This window comes from Cryptotermes secundus, unplaced genomic scaffold, assembly GCF_002891405.2.
Source record: "Cryptotermes secundus unplaced genomic scaffold, Csec_1.0 scaffold529, whole genome shotgun sequence".
In the NCBI taxonomy this organism is placed as follows: domain Eukaryota; kingdom Metazoa; phylum Arthropoda; class Insecta; order Blattodea; family Kalotermitidae; genus Cryptotermes; species Cryptotermes secundus.
In genome coordinates this window covers 700,962-721,332 of record NW_019737988.1, presented here as the reverse complement: position 1 = coordinate 721,332, position 20,371 = coordinate 700,962, and the positions used below count along the sequence as shown (strand labels likewise).

The 20,371-nt window shown below is 42.1% G+C and overlaps 1 protein-coding gene across 3 annotated transcripts in view; it reads right to left on the bottom strand.

Annotated features, from left to right (window-relative positions):
- LOC111870628 (hormone receptor 4) overlaps positions 1-20,371 on the bottom strand; it is a 353,702-nt gene that overhangs the window by 63,544 nt on the left and 269,787 nt on the right. For all 3 annotated transcript variants that reach the window (XM_023863074.2, XM_023863077.2, XM_023863076.2), the window contains exon 2: positions 4,646-4,750. In XM_023863074.2, the coding sequence (XP_023718842.1) occupies positions 4,646-4,745 (100 nt within the window). In that variant the 5' untranslated portion in view covers positions 4,746-4,750. The remainder of the gene's footprint in view (positions 1-4,645; positions 4,751-20,371) is intronic.

Here is a 20,371-nt window from a genome sequence, read left to right as displayed (position 1 = left end):
CCTCGTCTTCTTGTCACTTCTATCCGCCCATCTATCTTTCCTTCGATAGCTTCTTTTAGAAGGCAGTTTCTGCGTAAAACATGACCAATCCAATTAGCCTTCCGTTTTCTTATTTCATGTAGGATATTCCTCTGCTCACTGACTCTAATTAACACTTCTTCATTTCTCACATAATCGGTCCAACTGATCTTCTCCATTCTTCTCCAACACCACATTTCGAAACTTTCCAGATGTTTCTGATCTACTGCCCTAAGTGTCCATGTTTCAGCCCCATACAGAGCTATGCTCCAAATGTAGCATTTCACTAGTTTCTTCCTCAAATTTAAGTCCAATTTGCTGGTAAAAAGATTCTTCTTCTTGCTAAATGCAGCTTTTGCCATGGCAATCCTGGATTTAATTTCACAAGTACACCTTCCATCATCTGTTAACAAGCTACCCAAATATTTAAAACATTTCACATTCTCCACTTGTTTTTGGTCTATCTTTATTGTGACTGGGGTTGGTTGTCTCGAAATTTTCATTACTTTTGTTTTCTCCACATTCATTTCCATGCCATAGCACCTTCCAATTTCAATTAGTCTATCAATCATGCCCTGTAGCACAGTTTCTTCCTTAGCCATTAACACAAGGTCATCTGCATATTTCACAGTTTGAATAATTTGCCCTCCTACTTTGAAGTCACCGAGCCCATCCAGAGCTTCCTTGGTAAGGCATTCGCTGTACAAGTTGAACAGAATTGGTGATAAACAGCATCCTTGTCGAACTCCTCTTCCAATCTGCACACTTCCTGTCTCCCCCGTGTCCAGTCGTACTCTAACTTTCTGATCCATGTACAAATTGCATGTATACAAATGAAAACATTTGTTTTTCTTACTGTTAACTAACCGCGGCTAGTATCTTGTGTTTTACATGTATTCGCTTATAAAACAGAAGTTGCTGCATTTGGATCCGTTGGAGGACAAACACTGGATCCAAGGTGAGCGCGAGGTATCCGGATTCCATCTGCAGTCCACGCGCTGTGTACGTGCTGTAGGGTCGAGACCAGCTTAGTTCGTTCGTCAGGAGACACACAAAAGATTTACTGCTAGAGACAGATGTAGTTGTAATCTAAGTGTCCCGTTACGTGCAATGGAGTACAAAAGCAGCTGTAGTCATTAAGGAAATGTGCTGTAAGTAAGACAGCAACCCGTGACATCGGAATGATCATAAGTCTCACTCAGTCTCTCTGAAGTAGGCTCGCGGCTTTCAGAACACGTGTTAAAAAGTTCAAGATTGTTACAGTATCTCATTCCTAGCTTCTTAGTTTATTTAATGACGCTGACACTAATACATACGTTATGTAGGATCGAATGTTATCAGTTAGTATGAGTGTTGAATTGTGAAGAATAAGGAATGATTGGTCATGGCCTATTTCAGTGTAGACCTATTAATCTTATAATTTGGTAGCAGAGACTGAGGAAAATCACCAAAATGGTCAGTTACCCTCAGAGACCATAATCGAATTCAGGACCTCTTAAATATGAAGCAGGATTATACCCATAAACAGCATAATTTCTTGATTACAATATTGGAATATGATGCAATGAGAACTGCGATTTAACATCACTGAATCAGTTTCTAAAGATAGGTGACGATATGGTAATAAAGAATGAAAAATGGGAAGAACAGATTAAATGGAAAACGAAAACACATAACACCTAAACATTGCAATCTTTCTTCATTACAATATTCACACAAGGTAACTGATAAATCTTTCAAATGTGGCAAAGTTCAAAAATTAGGTAAGAGTAACAAATCTAAATTATCGTTATTTTCTGCATCCTGATGTGTAGCATGTACAAACAAAAAAAAAACTCCGTGGTTTTAGTCCGCAAGCGAACTATACCGACCGAGCGACCGCCGCTTATCGGCGAAGTTAGTGCCAACTTTAGCGGATAGATGGTGTCACGTGGTCAGCGCAACGAATCCCCACGGTCGTTAATTTCAGTTTTCTAAACCGGAGCTGCTATTTCCTTGAAATAGCTCCTCAATTATCCTCACGAGGCTGAGTGGACCCCGTACCAGACCCACTAATCCTAAAAAAAAATCTGGTAGCGCCGAGAATCGAACCCGGACATCTGTATCTGTAGCCAGGAACTCTGACCACTAGACCACAGAGGTGGTCTAATTAGAGGCCGTCAACACAACAGTCAACAAGCCGATGCACACAGTACCAACAACACTAACTCATAGCCGTTCACTTCATTCATCGCCCAACACTCAACCACACACATGATACATCGTAAAAACTAAACCGGCAGCCCATACCAAAGCGGAAAAACACATACAGAATAGCTTCCTTTACATACACCAAAATATTTAATACGTATTGCAGATCGTCAAGGAAAAAACCTTCTACACACCCACTTACTTATTTACTTATGGAGCTGAGCCCTTCTTGAGGAGAAACCAAATCTGCAGCTACTCAAGAATTTCCCAGCATTTTATGGAACCAGAAGGTTCATTACCATGTTCACAAGAGCCCCCCAGTGGTCCCTATCCTGAGCCAGATCAATCCAATCCATCCCACCCCATTCTATCTCTCTAAGATCCATTAAAATATTGTCCACTCACCTACACCTTGGTCTTCCCAATGGTCAGTTTCCTTCTGGCTTTCCCACCAATATCCTATATGCATTCCTTTTCTGCCCCATTCGTCCTACATGCCCTGCCCACCTCATCCTCCTTGGCTTGATCATTCTAATTATATTTGGAGAAGAGTATAAGTTACGAAGCTCCCCACTCTTATTCACCCACAATACCAACCAACAACTACGCACGTCGACCAATCACCTACTTATACCAAAAAGAACGTTTTCGTGTGCCTAATAAACATGGAAAACAATGAAGCCCATCTACATTATTTAATAACCAATACCCCAAACACCCCCTCCATTTCAAAGATTTAAAAATTTCAATTCCATTTTTATCTAATTAATTTTACATAATCATTAGATTTTAACTTCTAACACGTTTATCTTTTGTCGTACATCATTCGAGACATATCCCACACAATAATTTAAATTAAAATTTATATTATAATATGTAAAAATTGACTCTTTTTAATAATTGAATAACGATATATGCATTTCATGAAAACCACCCGATGGTCTTGACAGATCAAAACATCTAACAGGATAAAAATAAAATAACTCGAATATTATTTTTTTTAAAGTACTGTTATTTGGACGGCCCCTAAGTATACTTTAAATCCAAATGACAACCACGAAGGATTTAAGGGCACAATATATCTGCAAAACGCTTGTTACTATTAAGTTCAAACCCGTCTAGCTTCCCGCCTCTTATATAAAAACCTAAAAATTCAAAGATACAAAACAATAATTTTGCTTGGTGTTGTATAATTTGTTCTCTCACCCTCAGAGAGCAACAGATTAATAGTGTTTAAGACAGGATTTCTGAGGTAAATACATGGATCTGAAAGAGGAGCTTAACAGAATGGAGCAAAATACATATCCATAATTCGTATTCTTCACAACATGCCGTTGGAGTGAACAAATCAAAGATTCACAGTCGAAGACGGGCTCTTGAAAACGCGATAATGAACGTTACGCAGAGGAGGGGGAATTTGAAGATAGGTTAGAATACTATCAGCTTCTCAAGGATTCTACTCCATGGAATTAGAAGAACCGAACTCAAGTCCATTTCATAGCTGTTCGACATCAAAACTGCGTTATTGCCAATTAATCAAACGTAGCTGAACATCAACTCGATGAAACCTGATGCTAGAAGGAGGAAGGAAATTGGTTTCGCTTACGTCGACTCTGCTTATGGGCCTCCGTAAGGTCAAGTTGATCACATATATCCATCTAGGCCGAGAATATGAATTCGTGGAACGCAGGGAAAAATTCTCTTCAAAGTAGTCTTTATTGCTTTGCTTTCAGCCAGAAGGGACATGCAGCACGCACGAGCGAGATGAGAAATGCAAAGCTTTAATCGGATCATTTCGGAAACACAGTGACAGATAGAAAGATGATATTAAAATGAACGTGTGGACTGAATTCAACTAGCTGACAGGATATCATAATGGGAAGATGTTAACAATATAATGAACCTTCGGGCTTTACAAAAGGCTCTAATTTTCTTGACCAATTGAGCTACTTTTAGCTTCTGAAGGACTTTGCGCTTTGCAATTATTATATCCCTTTTGCGCTAAACCTTCAATTCTATCCACGGTGTGTTCAAGCTGGCCATGCGGTGATAAGGCAGCAGACTTGTCATTGTTATAGGGTAACAACCATGCGGTGGTGAGAAACTTTGCTGAAAGGGGCAGGGGGTAGAGAGTGGAGTGTGATAAAGCAATACAGTATCGAAGAGAAAGTCAACAGGTTGGCGTCAGAGGAAGATAACCTGCGCAGTTGTGGCGGAGTCCTGGCTATTGATTTATGGGGTGATTGCTCCCTCTATAAATTTCAAAGCAAACTGAAGACCACAGCACCATAATTAGGGGTTTACGGGTGGAATGTGCTTTCTGGATACTGATAAACACATGCTTATATATGTGATTACCAGGGCCCGGATTTAATGACATGTAATCCATGACTAATCGCGATGTTCATATAGCATCATATTTCCAAAATTTACTGACCATCACTGCTGCACCTGGAGTCCACCTTTCGGCGCTTCAACTTCAGGTCCTGGAAGAGGCTCATCGTGTCCAATTCACAAGGAGTTTTCGTAAGGGTCATAATTCCTGCAAACACAATAAGTACATTCATTAGAATAGCACACAAATATTTAAAAGTGTGTAGGAAATGCGTCTTTATGTTATGTATTAAGATTCCGAGAAAATTTACTTGATAGAACGAAGACTGTATTTCTTAATTACTGAAAAGACTGAAGCAAAAACAACGTCATAATGAAAAACAGACTGGGATGTGAAACCATATCATGACTACTGAACATTTTAGTAACAGTGAGGTGCAAATTAAACAGATTTCTAGACGGAATTTTTCTATTATATTAGTGTATATGCACTGATACATGGGGCACATGGTAGCGTAGTTGGTTGAGACACTATGCTACAAGCCGGAAGGTCGCGCGTTCGATGAGGTGGAATTTTTCAATTTACCTAATTCTTCCAGCCGCACTATGGCCCCTGGGTCGACTCAGCCTCTAACAGAAATGATTACCGGGAATATTCCTGGAATATTCTTGAGGGTAAAAGGCGGCCGGCGCGTAAGGCTGACAACCTTACCGCCATCTATGAACCGATTGTCTAGAAAATGTGGGAACCTCAACATCTCACAACCCTATAGGCCTCCACGGCCTGCTACAGGGTTACCTTTACTTTTTTTTTAATTCGCTTAGTGGGGGCGGAGTCCAACTGGGTCCACTCGGCACGGCGGCCACTGATCGGCCTACTGTGGCCTGCCCCGGGTGATTATGATGATGGAGAATTTGGTGGAACGACGATTAGCAGGGGAAACCGAAGTACTCGAAGAAAGCCCGCCCCAGCGCCACTTTATCCACCACAAATCCCACTTGACCAGACCCGGGATCGAACCCGGGCCACCGCGGTGGGAAGCCAGCGACTAACCGCTTGAGCTATGACGCGGCCTCTACCTTTACTTTACTTACTTTTCTATTATATCAGTGTATATCCATTGTTACTTGGGGCACGCGGTAGCGTAGTTTTGTTGAGGCAATATTCCACAAGCCGGAAGCTCACGGATTCGATTCCTGATGAGATCACTGGATTTTTTAAATTCATCTAATCCTTCCAGCCGCCAAATGGGCTTGGAGTCAAGTCAGCCTCTAAGAGAAATGAGTACCAGGAACCTTCCTGGGGGGGTAAAGGGCGGCCGGCGCGTAAGGCTGACAACCTTAACGCCATCTGTGAGCCGACTGACTAGAATATGTGGGAGCCTCGACGTCTCACAGCCCTATGGGACTTCATTGCCTGTTACAGGATAGTTTTACCTTCTTTTTAGCCTTTTTACCACTCTCTTATGAGAATCATGTGTTTCTATTGCACGAATTTATTATGATTTTAAATCCTTGTACTGCAGACAGTCAATATTACGTATTTACAGCACGCTCCCGAAGTAAAATGTCAACAAAAAAATAAGTAAAAATTCGTGGCGATGGTATATTAATACAATTACTGTTTCTGAATGTTATCCATCATCTTGTCTTTCGTTTAAAACGCGCAAAGTTTCGGAGGCTGAATTCTGTCTCCGTCTTCAGGTGGGACCTATTCAGTTGAGTCCAATAGAGAGAGATATTCCCTATCTCCGGATATCAGCACGAACACATATGTATATAAACTAAGCACAGCAAAAACCATCTGCGAGAGTTAGGTCAAATATTAAAAACATGAATAGCTCCACATACATGAGGGCTAGCACCTACGTTCATCAACATTTTCATTGTTGTTATAGCTCTACCAATTGAGCCAAACTGAATGGATCCCACCTGAAGATGAACACAGAATCGAGTCTCGGAAACGTTGTGTTTTAAATAGAAACAGGAAGATGGATGTCCAGAAACACAATATTTATAAAAAATTAAGACTTTCACCGTTAAGTATCATGGCCATTTTAACATATTTTCAGCTGCTCCGAAAGTCCATGCTGAAGAAAATATCAAAATTTAATAAAGGTATCTGCCACGATATGAGGATATTTAATTACAAGAAAAAACAAAATACTCGAGTGGATTTCATGGAGAGAATGTGATATTTCACTTCTATAAATAAATTGTATCTCTAAGTCACGAGATCAGAATGTAATGACGTATCCTGATATAAATGGAAGGAGCAGGGAAATAATTAGGTCACATAAAGAGGAATAGACATGGAGGTTAATATTGTGACATGACGGCAGAAAGCCGGAACAAAAGAACATGAAGAGACCATTGCTAGGCAACATCTGGGTTAACACGTTTCCGCCGCACACATAACATTGCTTACAAATTTCCTCTATTGTTGCACGTTTATTCGCTGCTGAGGTAATGTTTACCGCGCCGTTGCCTAGCAATGACCGCCTCATCCTGTTCCATTATTCTGGCTTTCAGCCGTCATGTCACAATATTAAAGTTTGTGCTATTCAGTGTCAATTGTTCAGTTGGGTAGCTATGTTATATGTGAAATGAATAAAAGTGTTATGAAAACATTATATACAACAAAGTATTTTTATATAAATCGTCATTCTAAAAATAAAATATTTGTTTCGCTTATATGGTAAACAAAAAATAATAGAAAGACGCTTACTTACTCATAGAGCTGAGCCCTTCCTGAGGAGCCGCCAATTCTGCAGCTACTCAAGAATTTCCCAGCATTTTATGGAATCCGAAGGCTCATCACCGTGTTCACAAGAGCCCTCCACTGGTCTCTATCCTGAGCCAGATCTATGCAATCCATACCATCCCATCCTATCTCTCTAAGATCCATTCTAATATTGTCCACCCACCTACGCCTTGGTCTTCCCTGTGGTCTNCTCAACACCCTGTTCTCAAACACCCTCAGTCTCTGTTCCTCCCTTAATGTCAGAGAGCAAGTTTCACACCCATACAGAACCACAGGCAAAATTATAATTTTGTATATTCTAATTTTTATGTTTTTGGACAACAGACGAGAAGACAAAAGGTTCTGGGTTGAATGGTAGCAAGCATTGCCCGAGTTCAATCGCCTCTTAATTTCCTCCTGAATCAGGTTTCGATCTGTTATCGCTGTTTCCAAATATCTGAACTGTGCCACATTTTCAAAACATCTGTAATAGAAAGACTCTAACATATACAAGTACATAAGTAAGAACATTTTCATTAGTGTAATTAATTAGGAGAAAATGAAAAATGACATGTAAGAAATATGAACTCAAAATTTATATAATTCTGGGAGAATGCCCCTATTCTAGTGACTAGAAACGAAACTGCGTCGGCGAATATGACTGGTAAGAAAAAAAGTAAAGGAATAAACTGAAGTCATTGTACTTTTTTACTACAAAGAATTTTTAAAAAGTTATTCCGTCGGCTTCACTTTCACTGTACTCGCTGTGACGCCACAAAGTTATCACGTGACAGATCGGCTCGCGGTCGGTAACCCTACTCGAAGTAGGTCATTACTTTAGGTGCGAATGACCTCTCCCACAGTATCCGAGTTGCCTGTCACTGTCTGCACTGAAAGCTAGGTTCACTACCAAATAACATTATGTAACACTGTCTACTTCTGCAGCAGGCTTTTTCACATAAATTCGAGAAAGCTGAACGACAGTTAGGTAAGAATACAATGATAATCGAAATAAGCCAAAATTTTACTCACATTGTGGAGTATTTAATTGGATCATTTCGTATGAATTAAAGATTATCATGCAAATTTCTGGCTTAAGAAACTTTATTAATGAAGAAACAGAGAGAATGACAAGAAAATGACAGTAGGGAGTTACTGGCAGAGAAGACGTCGGTACGACCTTCAGTAGCAACAGGAGGATGTTGTCCTGGCACGACATGAAGCCGGTTGCCCTACGCCGAGGAAGATGTATAGCTCTCTTTGCTCTGTAAGAGATAACCTGAAGGAGACGGTACCGAAGTGTACAGCATCCCCTGTGAGTCTTGTTAGGGCCGCAATGGACATACCGGCTGTTCCATTAAGTCCAGCGTGAAGCAGTGTGTGGATATTTCTTTATTTCATTGCCATGTCATACTTTCTGAAGGAACATTATTGATTCAACTGACGTTCATAAAATCATTAGGTATGTTTTTTTTTTGTTTTTTTAAGTTTAGCGTCAATACTGAGTAGGTGGTACGGTGTATCCGTCTGTATCATCCGGAGAAGTCAGCTGTGGAGGGACACAGCACTAACCTATACACCGCATCCAGCGTCAGGACATCAGCGTCCTCTTCGCCAGATCCGGAAGTGATAGATCGAAATCTATCCCGGTAACATGACCTGGAGAGGTGAACTCTACACGATCAAGTCCCGAAAACATCTTTTGTACTTTCTGAAGTAGCAAAGAAAGTTTCATTCGAACCGTTTCTCTAATATTTTTTTAATTCGCTTAGTGGTGGGTGGAGTCCAACTGGGTCCACTCGGCACTGCGGCCACTGATTGGCCTATTGTAGCCTGCCCGGGTGATTATGATGATGGAGAATTTGGTGGAATGAAGATTGGCAGAGGAAACCGAAGTACTCGAAAAATAAACGCTCCAGTGCCACTTTGTCCGCCAAAAATCCCACTTGACCAGATCCAAGATCGAACCCGGGCCGCCACGGTGAGAAGCCAGCAACCGTTTCTCTAACTTAGCCCTTATTACCGCCCTCTTGTATCCGTTTCGGGTTGTATTCCCTTTTTTCCCATTCCACAAACTTATTTCTTCCCTCTTCCTTCCGCTTATGGCCTTTCCCTTCCTGTTCAGTTTCATTTCATTTTCTTTTAATTTTATATTATTTTATTTAACCTCGTCATGTTGTCTCTTAATTTTATTTCCCTTTTACACCTTCTTTCCTAAATATGGCTTTCAAATTTTATTATTGTTACTCTTATTTTTATTACAGTTTTATATGATATTTATTTTTATTTCACCGTTTCCTCATTTTCTTAATTTTCCTAAAGGGTTTACATCTTAACCCCCTTCCTTTCTTCCCTTCTTCAGGCGTATTTCGAAGTCCCATCCACTTACGCCACTCCCACTGGTTCGTTCTTAGACTCCTCCTTTCTTCTCTCTTTCGTGTATCATTGATTGCTTTCCTCCACCCTGAAGAGAGACGTAGCAGAATTCTTCAAAATATGTACGAGTATACCCACCAACCAAACTGCAGGGCCTCATATCCCTGAGAGCAACAGTCTCAATAGTCACTGCCGTGGGAACCTCAAGTCTCCTATCATTAAGGCATCTGTAACAGTAATGTGAAACCGAACTGGTTGGCGGAGACTCATACCCGATAGGTCCTCTGTTCCAATCTCGGTCGGGACATCCGCTTTACTGATGTATGTTTGTTGTTGTTTCCTCAGTCCCTCCAGGCAAATCCCGGGATAGTACCTAGATAAGGTCACGATCGTTTCCTTCCCAATACTTTCTAATTTATCAATGATGTATCATCACAACATTCGGCACTATCGACAAAAAGGCAATATGAACTCTTCCACAGCAAGAAGAAATCTCTCAGCAGTGCAGAATGTATCGTAGCAAAAACTAATTCTGGCACAGCAACAAGAAATACGTCACCACACAGTGCAGCAATAATAAAACTTCAGAACAACTGAAATATATCAGGGGAGAATAAAACCAATCATAGCAGCTCAACGTGTATTGCATGAATTAGAAACAGGTCATATTAAAGGATATGAAATCTAGCGCCGTATCTAATAAGAAACCATACTTTCNTTCATTACTTACTTATGGAACTGAGCCCCTCTGAAGGAGCCGCCAAATCTGCAGCTACTCAAGAATTTCCCGGCATTTGATGGAACCCGAAGGTTCGTTACCGTGTTCACAAAAGCCCTCCATTGGTCCCTATCCCAAACCAGATCAATCCAATCCATACCATCCCATTGTATCTATCTAAGATCAATTTTAATATTATCCTTCCACCTACACCTTGGTCTTCCCAATGGTCTCGTTCCTTCTGGCTTTCCCACCAATATCCTATATGCATTCCCCTTCTCCCCTATTCGTGCTACACGTCCTGCCCATCTCATCANATTCCTCTTCTCCCCATTCGTGCTACATGCCCTGCCCACCTCATCCACCTAGACTTGATCATTCTAATTATACTTTGAGAAGAGTACAAGTTATGAAGCTCCTCATTGTCCATTTTTCTCCAACCTACTGTCACTTCATCTCTCTTCGGTCCAAATATTCTCCTCCACACCCTGTTCTCAAATACCCCCAGTCTATGTTCCTCCCTTAATGTCAGAGTGTAAAATGTTCTCAAACACCCTCAGTCTATGTTCCTCACTTAATGTCAGAGTGTAAAATATCTTGAAGATGTACTATCTTCAGATAGTGATGCAAATATGCATATTCTAGATTCTTCTTTAAATACGTGATATGAATCAAAACCGCCATTCCAGTGCACTCCTCTTCCGCATGGTGGCCTACTTAAGGTATGATGTAACCTCAAAGACTTTTTAGACGGACTATAGTTATATAATAGGAGGCGGGATAGCTCAGTCGGTCAGCGACTACGCTGTGGGCTGAAAAACCGAATAGCCGGGGTTCGGTTTCCGGCAGAAACAAGAGATCTGTCTCTCTTCCTTAAGGTGCAGACTGGCACTGGGACCAACCCAGTCTCCTATAAAATGGGTACCGTGGGTGGATAGGGGCTAAAGCAGCAGGAGTGTGGAGATGGCAGCTGGCCTCCATCTAGTGCCGAGGTTAACCTCCTAATGGTGTGGTGCTTAATTAATTAAGCCCAGACATAACTATACCTTTACAGGTTAAGTATCTAACATAGAACTAGCATTTCTATTATGTTACGATCAGAAAAAGTAACGCTGCAGAACAATTCAGTGACCAAATATTTCAATAAGGAAATCCTTCAATGATCGTTAAATTATCGTAATTCGATTTCGAATATGTATCGACAAGTTATTTTACTTTCATGTAATTTTTATTCGCTTAGTGGGGGGGGGTGGAGTCCGACTGGGTCTACTCGGCACGTCGGCCATTAATTGGTCTATTGTAACCAGCCCCGAGTGATTATGATGATGGAGAATTTTGTGGAATGAAGACTGGCAGGGAAAACGGAAGTACTTGGAGAAAACCCGCCCCAGTGCCACTTTGTTCACCACAAATCCCACTTGACCAGACCCGGGATAGAACCCGGGCCGCCGCGGTGGGAAGCCAGCGAGTAACCGCTTGAGCTATGGCACGGCCTTACTTTCATATAACAATGGAGAGGAAATATTCCCACTGTCCTAGGCCAGACTACGTACGCATCCTGCCCACTCGCTCCGTGCAGTTCTCCTTGACACATTGCGAGGTACGAGTTGTTTCTCCTTGCTTCCTTCGAACAGTGCGAGGGCGCTGTCACACAATGGGTCTAATAAGCAGGAGCCACGGAAAATTAGCAGACCACTAGCCTCTTAGGCTGGCATTTCGCTCATCTGGACAAGAAGTTCCTCCCAACTTTAGGAGCCGGTAGATCCATTATCATTTTCACAGAAGTTAATCGTTGGTTTCTGTCCTAGGACAGATGAGTCCAGTCAGCACCCTTATATTTTATACAATGAAGGATATAGGAGCCGATCACGGTGGCCGCGAGGTCTAAGACACGAACTGTCTTCGATCGCTCGAACGCTGGGATTGTGGGTTCAAATCCCATCCAAGGCATGGCTGTGTGTCTGCGTTTGTATCTTCCTGTGTGTAGGTAGCGGCCTTGCGACGGGCTGCTCCCCCGTCCAAGGAGTCCTAGGGGCTGTATAAAAAATATTACGAAACTGAAGAAGACGCCAGGGCCCAACAGAGGGCTGTAATGCCATTTATGACTGAATGAATGGATAAAGGAAGGACATAGTAACATTAACATTATCCTGCAAACTACCTTAGTTAGTTAGTTATTGGAGAGGGTGGGTTTTCCCCATGCACTTAGACCTGTATTGGTCCATTGTGCTTCCCTCTATGATATTATACCAGTCTCTATATCCTACCGGTACTGGTGCTTACCATCAGTCCCGCCCAGCCAGCGAGACCGGCTCTACTAGCTGAGAGGTATCTATAATGCTTCCCCCATCTACCGGAGGTATTAGTGACTGCTGTTGGGGGGAAAACGTCCGCAATTTTGGCTCAGTGGCCTCCTTTCGAGGTATGAGGTTCTTTTACGTGCCGTAAAGCTACGACACGGGACTCACGGCTTATATTCCCTCTCGGAGGACTTGTTCCCTGAATTTTTCCGCCCTTAAAAATTGGACGACCTCCGCCGGGTATTTGAACCCGCGTACTACGAGTCATGAGGTGGGAACGTTACCTCTAGACTACGGAGGCCGCTGCAAACTACCTTAGATCACAACACTCGCTTTCCTTCATGCTTTTCTCATTTCTCCAATGCATGCTAAATTATATGCCTATCTCACTCTGCTTCATTTAACACTTTAATAATATACGATGAAGATAAATTATGAAGTCCTAAATGTGTAATTATCTACAAAACCCTGTTCCTTCCTACCCCTTGGGTCCATATATGAGTACATTCCTTGGCATTGTATTCCAGGGTAATAGGCCAAGTGTCTCACTATTTTGCACTTCGTTAGATCACCCAGGCAGCCTTTATCTAGTGACTTAATGGTTAGCTTAATTTTCAAAAGGTCTCGGGTTCGATCCCAAACATCATTACTAATCTAAAGGTAAAAATATACCAGTATAATGGCAATCAAACACCTGAACATGGGGGTAGAGGTTAACTACCGAAATCTGGAGTATCTCAAATATATGTTAGACAACGGAAAATTTTCTAACGTATATCAGTAATTATAATGCATCAATCGTCACATATCTTTATAAAGAATATTTAGTAGGATTTTGTTAGCAGCAAACAGCTAGGCTTAAGGAGATTCAACGGGTTCTACGGTCTGTAACAAATGCCTCGTATAACTTTTCGTGCATTAGACAATAAGCCGCGTATGTCTCAAAATATTCATCAACCCAGATTTTCTCAGAACAATTCAAAGGAATATGCATAGTCTATAATCATTTCTTCAGGCTATCGAAAATAAACACCGTCAAATAAAAATATACTAATACGTTGCCTTTGGTTCCAAATTTTCTGACATCTTAAACTTCAAAAATATTTAAGGTAAGTCCATCAGTAAGGCCGCGCCGTAGCTTAAGCGATTAGCTGCTGGTTTCCCATCTCGGCGGCCCGAGTTCGAACCCGGGTCTCGTCAAATGGGATTTGTGGTGGACAAAGTGGCGCTGGGACAGGTTTTCTCCAGGTACTTCGGTTTCCCTGGCCAATCTTCATTCCACCAAATTCTCCATCATCATAATCACCCGGGGTAGGTGAAATAGGCCAATCAGTGGCCTACGTGCTTCGTGAACCCCGCTGGACTCCACCCCCCGCTATGCGAATTAAAAAAAAAGTCCATAAATTATTTCTTTATTTCATTCCAAACCGATATTTCACGTCAATAAATAGTTGATTTTTTTTAACATTAGCTGATTCGATAACGTTCCGCCAGAAAGTAGAACAGGCCAGTGAAGTAAACAGCTTTTCCACACACTTCTTAGATATGACAAGCTATCTATATGATAATGACCAACATTTCATAGCTATTAGGTTTTGCTTTCTTTTTAGAGTTGGAGGTTTCAGAAGAGTTTATCATCTGATATCACAGACGTAGCGTAGCTTTTTCGATAGATTTCATTATCTCCACAAAGCAAAGTCCTTCAGAAGCTAACCAACAAGCCGCTCAGCCTGTCAAGAAATTTCCTACCTTTGCGGAAATCAAAGTTTCATTACCGTGCTCGCAAGAGTCCGTCAGTGTCCCTATCCTGAGCCTGTCGAATCCGGTCCACACTATCACATTCTATTTAAGATCCATCTTCACATTACCCCTCCACCTAGGCCTGATTTCCCAAGTGGTCTCTTCCCTTCTAGTGTCAGTAATTTTAAACGCACTTGTTTACCATGTACTTGAGGCATCTTCATGTTAAACTACCAACTCATAATATATGGACTACCAGAATCCTCCTAAGCCATGGCGAGATTCAAGTGCTCGCGAAGGGCAGTAACAAACCGTAACGATAATCGTGATAAATTATGCAAAGATAATAATGCTTGCTGCCACGTAGTTCAGAAACTCATGTCTTCCAAGCTCCTCTCTAAAAACCTAAGATTAAATTACAAAACACTCGAATTTTACAGATAGTAGGTATACCGTTCAGACACTGAACTCGGAACTTGCAAAGAGGAATATTGCAGAAGAAGAAACATAAATAAGGGGAGAGGGAGGAGTAAAGGAGAGCAAGAAGAAAAAAGAAAAATGAAAAATATGAGAAAAGGAGGAAGTGGAAAAACTGAGAGAAGAGAAGTGAAGTGTAGAGGAGAGGAGAGAAGAGGAGAGAGGAGGAAAGGAGAGGAGAAGAGAAGAGAGGAGAAGAGAGGAGTGGAGTGGAGAGGAGTGGAGAGGAGAGGAGAGAACCGCAAGGAAAGTAAAATAAGTGGAATTCGAGGTTCTGAAAGCGGTAATTATGCGGAGTTTTATCTCCTGGGACATAACGCCGTGCAGTCCGTTGAAAGTCAACCGACGTTTCGGAAGAACAAATTGCTTTAATTGCATTTTTTGCTGTATGCTTACCGCTGCAAGAAAGCAAGAAATCTTGGAGATGGTGACAGGTTCCTTCAACTTATCAGTTGACTTTCAACGGACTGCATGGCATTATACCCGAGAAGACAAAGATCTCCATGAATAAATTACTTTTCTTCCTTGCATAAAGTGCAATTTCTTCCTGATGACTTCGATCTGAGAGAAGCTTCACTGTGATACTTGGTCTCTCACTGTGATGAGGTCTGCGGATTGATGATGTTTGAGAACACAGTACTGAGAACAACACTTGGACACTTACCTACTTACTTATGGAGCTGAGCCCTTCTTGAGAATCCTCCAATTGTGTAGCTACTTAAGAACTTCCCAGCGTTTTATAGAACCGAAAGTTCATTACCGTGTTCACAAGAGCCCTCCACTTGTCCCTATCCTGAGCCAAATCAATCCAATCCATACCATCACAACCTATCTCTCTAAGATCCATTTTATATTCTCCACCCACCTACGATTTGGTCTTCCCAGTGGTCTCTTTCCTTCTGGCCTTCCCATCAATATCCTATATGCATTCCTCTTCTCCCCATCCGTGCTACGTGCCCTGCCCACCTCATCCTCATTGACTTGCTCATTCTAATTATACTTGGAGAAGAGTACTCGTTATGAAGCTCCTCATTATGCAGTTTTTTTCAATCTACTGTCACTTCATCCCTCTTCGGTCCAAATGTCCCCAACATCCTGTTCTCAAACACCCTCAGTCTATGTTCCTCCCTTAATGTCAGATTGGGCACACGAAGTACAATATTAAGTGACAACGTAAAGGAAAATTCACACAATGACAAGCTTCACAATTTGCGCTCACAATTACATTTAATTATGCAAATAACAAGTAAATCAAGAAGGGTAAACGCGATGGACATGCAGCAAAGAGCGCACAAAATGCGTCCGTTGTAGAAATAAACAAGAGAGGCGAATGCTACGCTTTCTTCTGGCTCCATTGCAGACAAAAACTACGCACCGCATTCTGCAACTGTGTGGTGTTCTCAGCAACGTCCGTCATAAAGTACTTTCGTTGCAAAGGACACATTTTGTGCTCTCGTGGAGATGCTGCCTTAGTCTGTAAAGACACCGCTTGGCAACGGCTATGGATGGGGAGAGGGAATAATATTAAAGCATATTTTAGAGAAATTGGAAGTGAATGTATGAAGTGAATTAAATTTAGCCAAAGGCGGGGTGTCTGTAGGGAGCTTTGTAAACAAGATAGGAGAAACAAATCAGTAGAAATTAACAGCTCAGTACAGGGCAACAGCCTACGTGAATGATGTCATGTCCACTGAATCATTGCAAGCGAAATTTTCTATATAGCTTGTAGGTTATTCTGGCATTTCGACAGGGCCTCAGGTTAGCTGCTGCAGTACACATACTGCAATGATAAAAATATGGTTTCCAGCTTAACACTGGACAATACAAACTACATTCTCACATAGACCAATTGATGGTTGCCAGGGCTCGATACGTCACCTAAATACAGAAGCTGTAACGGCCCTGAATTCCGGAAATATTCGGTTCCAAACCCGGCTGAAAATTCGAGTATTTCATCTGCGTATTCCAAACCCTCACTAAATCATTTATTATCAACTTCATATCTCGTTCAGTGTTTCATAACCTTCGCAGTTCACACAGTATCTTTAAATAGACTACCCTAAAAATAATCTGTTTTAGCTAGAAGACTTCGCTTGGGGGGGGGATCCATCTGGGTCCACTCGGCACTGCGGCCACTGATTGGCCTATTGTAGCCTGGCCCGGGTGATTATGATGATGGAGAATTTGGTGGAATGAAAACTGGCAGCGGAAACCGAAGTACTCAGAGAAAATCCGCCCCAGCGCCACTTTATCCACCATAAATTCCACTTGAGCAGACCCGGGATCGAACCCGGGCCGCCACGGTGGAAAACCAGCGACTAACCGCTTGAGCTATGGCGCGGCCTAGCCAGAATACTTACCGAGGAGCGTACAAGAAAATACCTAAAGCAATGATCAAAGCCACAGAAAAATGTATTCTGGATTGTGATGTCGTGTAGTCTGGTTGTTAATCTGCATTTCGGATGAACGTGTTGTTTCCATTTTGAGAAGGTAACGTGTATTCCCGGAAAAAAAGAAAAACTTGCTACGATATTTACAAGACCACTGCAGTACAGCAAATAAATCAAACATCAAAACCATTGACCACTGAACCAGAAGTAGTCGGCATCGTTGCCAAAGCTCAAAACAAATGCCCTGGCACAATTCTTCTTGAGAAACTGATAACTGGTCAGTTGGTTTAGAATTTCTTCACCGTATGTAGGATCAGAATAGGAACTGGGATAGTGCAGCCGGTATAGCGATTAGCTATGGGCTGGACGACCAAGATGTTGGAGTTCGAGTCCCGGTAGGATCAAGAATTTTCTCTTCCCCACGTCATCCAGACCGGCTCTGGGGTCCACCCAACCTCCTATCCAGTGGGTACCGGGGACTCTATCCCCGGGGGTAAAGCGGCCGGGGCGTTAAGCTGGCCACTCACCTCCACCTAGTGCCGAGGTCAAGAAAATTTGGATCTATATACGACCTAATCCTTCCAGCCGCACTATGGCCCTGGGGTTGACTCAGCCTCTAACAGAAATGAGTACCAGGAATTAATTAAATAACTTTCCTGGGGAGTAAAGCGCGGCCGGCGCGTAAGGCTGACAACCTTACTGCCATCTTTGAGCTGATTGTCTAGATAATGTGGGAGCCTCAACGTCTCACAACCCTACGGGCCTACACGGCATGTTACAGGGACAGCTTTACTTTTTTTACATCCACTCCCCCTTACGCCTTCATGACGTAGTGATTAATTAGGGACAACTATACCTTTATATAGGATCAGAATGTTCATTGTCGTGTTCAAAAGAACCCACCACTGCACCATAACCTGTGTCATCTGAACCAGATCTTCACCATTACACCCTCTTCCTCGAATTTTCATATTAATATAAACTTCCACATATGCAAAGTTCTCCGAGGAAAATAAAACCAGATGACAGAAATGTTAAAGAAGCAAGGTGTACGAATAATAGCTGAATGACATCAGCAGGCAGAATATAGCATACCTCGTTTCTACCAACTGCTGAACTTTCATTTCTGTCCTTTCGATTTCTAGCATGCAATTCTATTTCATAGGTGCTGAACTGAGTAAGCGATTCTGCATGAGCGCAGCACAAACGGACTGTAACACTCAGAACTCTGGAAGTCCACGTTCAGTGCGACGGGAACAATCCCATGAAAAATGCTAATTTAAGTGAGAACTGACTCATGCAAACGTTTTCGACAAATTTTCTTAAAAATAAAACCGGTTATTTCTAACAGTAAGTATATTAATAAACCCGTAATTTACGAGTGCCATTTCGAAATTCAACCGCGTAAATTAAACAGAGTCGGCTGGCAGAATAATTTCGAATGCCGAAATGGGAACAATGCGGAAGGAATGTATCGTGGTCTGTCTTAAGGAATTATACGTGAAATAATCTGGAGGGACCGAATAAAACAACTAAATCACTCAGGATAACTGGTGTCGCGGGCTGAGATCTGAACCGGGCATTTCTGGAACACAAGACATGGCCCATAATTTTTTATAAATTTAGTGGACATGAGTATGATTTTGTAATGTACTGATATTTACAAAATGTATTCTAGTTATACGCATTTTGGCCGCGCCATAGCTCAAGCGGTTAGTCGCTGGCTTCCCACCGCGGCGACCCGGGTTAGATCCCGGGTCTGGTCAAGTGGGATTTGTGGTGGACAAAGTGGCGCTGGGGAAGGTTTTCTCCAAGTACTTCGGTTACCCTGCTAATCGTCATTCCACCAATTGCTCCACAATCACCCTCGCCTATCATCTGGGGCTGGTAGAAGAGGTCAGAAGTGGCCGCAGTACAAGGGACTTAGTTCCACCCCACTAGCAATAAAAAAATATACGTATTTAAGTAAATAAATGCCATGGAGCAGTGTCTTTGAGAAGCTGTCAGTCGCTTAGTTGATCGAAAAATTATGTTCCTGAACCACTTGAATTCAGTCCACACACTCACGCCATATTTCTTTAAGATTAATCTTCATACTACATTCACATACAAATTTGGTCCAAGCGGTATCAAACTTCGTTTGACCACCCTGATAATGTCTGTTGAAGAGTACAAATTATAAAGCTCATTATTATGTAATTTCCTCCACGCTCTTGTCGCTTTCTTTCTCAAAATCCAAGTATTTATTATCAAATAAATAAAACAATATAATTAATTCTTCGTCCCATCGGTTTCATAACTTTAGTTTTCATAAAAGAATAAACTACAGAATTAACCACGTCAGCCTAAGAGCTCCGCAAATAATTTCGCGCTACATAGATCCGTGTTGCGCGCGAGCATGCGCGCCAGTGATGCCGAGTACATCAGCACCAACCAGGCTTTAGTAGGTCGCACGGTCATTGACTGATGCAAAACGCTTACTCTACTGTAGTCGAAAGTGACCGAGTTTTGGCAGACGAAGATATCCGAACAGTGACGGAATCACACGAAAGCACAAAGTCAACAGAACTTTTTTGTTTCTCTCTCAGTTCACTCTCTTTGTTGTGATTGACGGTTGCCAAACGATTGGCCTTGTACTATTGAGTGGGGGGGGAGGAATATCCACGGCCATAAACAAATGCATTTTGCATAATTTGTTGCCGCCACTCAGTTTGGATAAACATTACAAGATGTTATGACACCATTTTGAAAAGAGACATCAGACAAAAGCAATATAAACGACCCCGCGTTCTATGGCAGGGGTTATATATCAGCGCTACTGATGCCAAGCTAGACACCGACCGACATTTTGGCTCGCATCTATGTTCACAGGCTTTGTCTATAAGCCTATCAGATTATAGAGCCATATGATAATTCCCCCCTCGTTGGTGTCTCCACCTTACCGTGGTGAAGGGGTTTGAGTATGCCAAGGACCCTGAGAGCTATACCAGCGGTAGCATAGCTACTGGCAGGGCCTCCCTTGCTGGACAGGTCAAAGGGTAGGCATCAGACGAAGAGAGACATCAAAAACCAAAAACTGATGACG